Below are 6,091 nucleotides of genomic sequence, written 5' to 3' on the forward strand. Positions count from 1 at the left end.
TATATTTCTATTTTTTTTTTAAAAAAGAATTCTTATTTCTTAAATGGCACTGAATTAGGGTTATGGATTTGTTTGGGCTTTTTTCTTTAGACATTGAGGAAGTCATGACCAAGTACAGAATTAATCACTACTGCTACTCTGTAAGGGAATAAGCAGTCATTAACTGTATGAGAGTGATAAATGAGGCAAAATGTGACATAGGTTTGTCAAGAGAGGTGATGCTGGTACAACCGAATTATTTTCTGTAAAACTTTCCAGAGAGAGGAAGAAAAGGAGTATATCTAATCTGTCTGATGTCAGCAAAATTATTTATATCATGATATCTGTATGGAGAAAATGGGTATTGGTACTAGAACTTAAAGATGGGCAGGGAGAGGGTGAAACCTGCAGGTATTGCTGGTAGGAGATTGCTAGTGGAGATCCTTAAGTGTCATGGGATTTTTTTTTTTTTTAAGAGCCACCGGCATAATGAAATGGAATCATGCTCATGACTGGGGCTTATAGCCCCATTTAGGAGAAATGAATGGGATGGGGGGGTTCTCTAGGAGAAAATACATGACAGTGAGGTAAGATATCGGAATAATGAGACATAAATAAAAATAAGCATGTAAGATATAGGATGAAAACTAGTAACATAGGTAATAAAATCATTACATCTCAGGACTAATGAAAATCCATGATGTGAAAGAGGAGTTCCACATTTGGAATGCCAGGAAAGAAAAAGATATGGGAATACGTATTCGTGAAGCTATTGAAGGGAGGCATGTGATGAAAATATTCAAACTGAAGTATTCACGTGACAGTGGCTATATAAAGTGAAGTATTTTCCATATACTTAGAGGAGGTATGGATGTCCTTGTACAAGAGTCAGATGAAGTCTCACACGATTTCAGTAACTCATATTCAGATGGCATTAGGTTTGTGAAGATGATTAAAGATGTGGGCAGACCCTGTTACAAGATGGAGAAAAGTACAAGGAGGGGAGAGATTGCTTATGTTAAGAAACAATTCTGATGCAAGAGAAAATGTGTATAAACAGGCTATGTATAAATTTGGGCATAATATTAGAAATTTTGTAGGTGGAGCCTTCTTTTGTTGGGCGTTGCAAGGGTGAGGTGGGCTTAAGCAGTTTGAGAGATCTGATGTTTGAATCCATTCACCTGCTGCTGACCAAGGTTGTCCTCACCCTCTCTGTAATCCTTGGTAAGACGATTTGTTGACACAGCTGTGCTCAAGACCAGGCAACAAGATTTCTGTCTGTTAAAAAAAGAGGAAAACTTTGCTGGATGATTGAATGTTCCAGGGAGTAGTGCCTGAAGGGCATTTATGTTCCAAAACCTTATGGTAAAGGGAGTCGATCTTGTTAAAAACCGCGTAGCACTGCACTGTATAATTCTGTAGTAAGACTGTGAACGCCAGCCGTACTGAGTAATCAATACTGAGAAATAGTGTGCAGTTTCAAGTGATGAACCAGCATCTGGCAATGGCAATTCCCTCTAAGCACACTTCTACTCAACAAGTGCAGTGAGTTTTTAGAAGACGGAATCTACAGATGTGCTTCGTGCTGGTGTATATGCTTTAGATTTGACATTAGTCACATAGATGGTTTCAAAGCAGTTGCTTGATGAGAACATTCTGAGATAAACCAGGGGAAAAAAGCAAAACCCTTGTACTGTGGAGCTTCCTTGTTAACATGCAGAGCATTAAACTGAAATTGGGATGAGAACTGACATCACAAGCAATGGCACAAATTGCATTAGATACCCATGAGAGCAGGGCAAGGTGTTGGACAGTTTCACCTGGGTTACTACTTCTTTTCCTTGAAGTACTATATCCTGTTGGCAATATTCAGTACAGCTGATTTCTCCTTTTGACTGTTGTTGAGACAAATCTTTATATAATGCAAGTCAAGTATTCTTAGCCTGTAGTATGTTAGGTAAGATGTTTTACTCTGTTCTCAGGTCAGTTTTCTGTAGGAATTGAAAAATCTTGTTCTGGATTTCACACCTGCCCAGAAATTTTTTTGTTCACCTTTGCACTGGACACTTCCTCCTCGGTGGAACATGCCTTAAGAGCTCCTGAGGCCCTTAAGAGTGCCAGGCCCTTTTAGAAGTCATGATTACACTGTGTAATGCACATTAATGTCCTGCATCACATCAGCACAGGCTGAAAATAAACACTGGACAGCTGCGTGCTCCTGCTTGCGGAGGCCAGCTACTGTGCGAGCCTGAGGCCCACCAAGGAGTATTTCCCTCCGTGGTAGAGGAACCTGCACAGACACAGCCATCCAAATTCACTGAGCTAAATCAGATGGTGTGCATGAATTCCTTTCAGGCTTGTGTCTGCTCCAAGCAGTAGGTGTCAGTGTGTGCCCGTCATACAGGGTGATCCCAGTGTAAGTGAAAAACAGCAGGAGTCCTGAAGAACACCGTTCTTTCTAGTGGGGTTAGTTTTTACAGAGTGAGAAGGTAGTGTCACATGTAATGTACCACATTTTAAGGAAGAATAATTGGATCTGAGCTTGTGGAAGTGTGAAGGTGCTGAGAAAATAATATTTAAAGTGTGTCCTCTGCATGATTGGACATGCCAGTAACTAAGAGCACATGGCTTTATTTTAAAACTCACTATTTTCACATTTTATGTGCAGTCACTATCCTTCTCTTTGGGGAATATGTGTCAAATGAAGTAGTCTTAAGAGAGCCTGTAAAAATACATATGAAAAAGGAATTTCCTAGGTCACAGGCTAGAAATTTCCCATTTGAAATGCCAAAACCATTTGAACATCCTCTACTTTGCTGGAGTGGCAAAATGGTAAAAAGTTTTTGCATCTGCTGAGACTTTCCTAGTCTTCTGCTTGGCTTTCGAAAAAAAAACCCCAAAACCAGGTGAGAAAAACATAGCTTTGCTTTCTGAATAAAGGAGATGGATTGTAAATAAATCTCAGCAATGAGTGGCCTTAGTTCCGAATCTCAAGTGTAGATTATGATTTAGGCCATTAAGTATGGTCAGGAATTAATTAATTGAATTAATAAATGAAAGCTCGGTCTGGGAAAATACTATGCCATAGGTCAGTTTGCTTAGGTTGATGTTTTTTACTTCACTTTTTTAATACCTCGGTGCTAATACATTTTTCTCGGTAGTGCTTTGAACGAAAAAAACGAGAGGGGATTTGATAGCCAACTCAGATATTTGCCTGCTGTCACCAGATGCTCAATGTAGACCAAACAGGGTGCATGAGATAATTCTCATTCTGGTGCATATTAAACCTAGAGAGTACTAGTTGGGGAGGAGCAGAGGAGATTTAATTTGCTCAAAGGTGATGGGAAATACCACCTTGCCATGCTTAAGGTTGAAACAGAACAGAAGAGGCCATGCAGTAAGATTTTACCTCGCATGTGAATCAAGACGTTACCCAGAGCTGATGCGGCCTCTCTGAAAGTGAGCAAAAAGCTTTGGTAAACAAGTTACACAACACTGGGAAGTGCTAGAGGTCAGACCTCACAAAAGGAAAAGTGTGAGGGTCATAAAAAGCCAGTTCGAAAGTTTATAGCGCTGTGTGTCTTGATGCAGGTTTTGTGGCTGGCGCTCTGAAACTGGGAAACTTTCTGGCCTCTTTCTGTCACCTGAGAAGAAGCTTTAATTTCTGTTGGAAGTTGCTATTGCTCAGCATGCTGTGCAGCAGCTGCATAATTCAATAAAGATCGTGTAGCTGTGGAAGCAGTTGACTGTATGTATCAGTGAAATGGAGCAGACGTGAGGAGAAAATAATTAACCAAAGCAGAACATGAGTTCATGTTATCCAGATGATTTACTGAGCAAAACAGCCTTTCGGAGGCAGTTGCTTGCCCAGGTGGCAGGCCAAGAGGGCCCTTCTGGGCAGAGCATGGCTCGCCTTGCCTGCGCCATGAAGCATCACTCCAACAGCAGAGTGACTTTTGCCACCCAAGACGCTTGGAAAACCGTACAGGGTACACCCCACCTGTCTGATTGCTCTTCTGACTGTGAAATCCTGACAGGGCTGTCTGTGCCTTTCCCTGAGTTTGCTAATGCTCTCAAGCAGCTCTTGCTCTGTCCCTGCGCAGGCTCGCATCCTAAAGCCACTATGTAACTCCCTCCCCTCCACCACTTGTTTTGGGTGTGAACTTCCTCGGTGTGAAAAAGGTTGGCACGGGGTAAATCAAGCAATTTAGCAATGCATTTAAATTAAGCTTCAAAATGAAATAGCAAGGGAATGAAGCACCTGTTGTGGAATTAAAACAAGTACAGCGTGTCTGGGAAACTCGTGATTTAAAATCTCTGTCTGTCTGAGAGGGGGCGAATAAAAGAGCATTAAAATGTCACAGGGCTAAGAATAATGTTATATTCTATGTACGAGGAAGTAGTATGTAGAAGGGAAATAAAATAAAATCATGACAGACCTTCATTTTGTAGCTCTCCACTCAGCTGGCTGTATACATATTTCCTTGTTATTTGTTGGTAGTGTGAAAATCACCGTGTGGCTCTGGGGCAGAATCTATGTTGTCTGATTAGGGATTTTCTAGATCCCATGAAGTAATTGTTATGCGGATATGCATTGTTATGAATTAGCAAGGTTAATGAACTTTAAACTGAATTGGTATGAGTAAAGTACACAGTGAACTGAGAATTAGACAACTTCAGAATGTATTGTGAAAATTTTTGTCAAAATTTTACTTAGATAATTTTACATCTTTATCTTTTCTTTTTACTACCTTTTATGTAAAGAAGCTGTTGTGTTTTCAGTAATGATGCAAGTGGTTTGCAGATAGTGACTGTTGGTCTTGAACACTGCAGACGGTGTTAACAGTGAAGTTTTACTCATGTACAGTATCCAGCCTTTCGTTAAGTTTATGTGAAACAGGAGTTTGCATTTTTGCACACTATTAATCCTGTCAGAAATAGACAGCTGTTTCCTGAGGCCTTCTGTCTTGTCTGGTGGGTAGATATACCTACATCCTAGGGATGTTTTAAAAATCTCTAGAATCTAAACGGTCTTTTCTCCCCCACCCCCAATAGCCCTTCCCTGACATCAAAACAGAGAAGAAAGGTGTGATCAGACAGACACCCCACACACCCCCGGTATGGATTGCATGTAAATACTATAGAAAGTCAGTACAATATTAACTTACTCCCACACACATTGGAGCGGTAGCCAGCACATGAGTTGTATGTTATAATGTGGTTTAGCTTACCACTCTAGCATCTTCCTTGCTAATCCATCTCCCATGGGAGGCTAGGTCTTAAAAAATAGCTTCAGGCCGGGAAGAGGCCAAATAGTTTATGTAAGTGAATAGAAAAGCAAGTAGGGGGCTTGAAAGGTACTCTTCAAATTGCAGAGCCATCCAGTAGTTAATAGTCAAGATGTTAACTGTGGGAAGGGAAGGGTCTTGCAAATATTTTTTTTTCCTATATGCAGATTGCATATCTATAATAATAAGTACAGTGATACTTGTTTGTATGTTTTCTGTTCATGAAATCATCTGAATGACACAGCTGCTCGGGTGCTGTGTAGATAATTTGGGATATACTGGAAAATGCGTGACTGCTTTCATGCTCTAGGGACCCACCCCTGGGCTGGTGGTGAGCAGAGCGAAGCCAAGGCTGGAAGGGATGTGTGTGTGGTTAGGGCACACTGCTTTACCCACACTGAGGTGAACACGCTGGTGCAACCAAAGGAAGCTGAAGTCTGCCTGATTTGCAGCTGGGTGTTTATGGAGTTAGTTCTTCACTACAGGCAGTAGGCTGTTCTCTTGGTTTTATTCAGACTGGCTGTAGTGGCCCTTCGTTTACCCTTCTCATCCTCTGTCACCTGCTCTATGCCACAAGTGACACTCAAACCCAGGAAAGCCACAGGGTGATTATCATCTGAGAGTGCTGCAGCTTCTTAGCTGGCTCTCAGTCTGCACGATGAAGTGTGAAATATTGGAGGGACACGGAGAGGAAACCTTTTGTTGGTGAAAGGAAGTCAGCTGTTGATGGTTCTTCTGCATTGAAAGGTCTGGGAGAAACTGGTGAAGACTGAAAGCAATGACTGGCTGGTTTGGCAGGAAGCCCACCTTCACTTCCGACTGCG

At 41.5% G+C, this 6,091-nt stretch overlaps 1 protein-coding gene across 1 annotated transcript in view; it reads left to right on the top strand.

Annotated features, from left to right (window-relative positions):
- The first annotated feature begins 5,552 nt into the window (after window positions 1-5,552).
- FAM13A (family with sequence similarity 13, member A) overlaps window positions 5,553-6,091 on the top strand; it is a 40,447-nt gene continuing 39,908 nt past the window's right edge. The window contains exon 1 of the mRNA XM_010141859.1: window positions 5,553-5,647. Coding sequence (XP_010140161.1) covers window positions 5,553-5,647 — 95 coding nt within the window. The remainder of the gene's footprint in view (window positions 5,648-6,091) is intronic.

The sequence above is a fragment of the Buceros rhinoceros genome, unplaced genomic scaffold (assembly GCF_000710305.1).
Source record: "Buceros rhinoceros silvestris isolate BGI_N320 unplaced genomic scaffold, ASM71030v1 scaffold7108, whole genome shotgun sequence".
Taxonomy (NCBI): Eukaryota; Metazoa; Chordata; class Aves; order Bucerotiformes; family Bucerotidae; genus Buceros; species Buceros rhinoceros.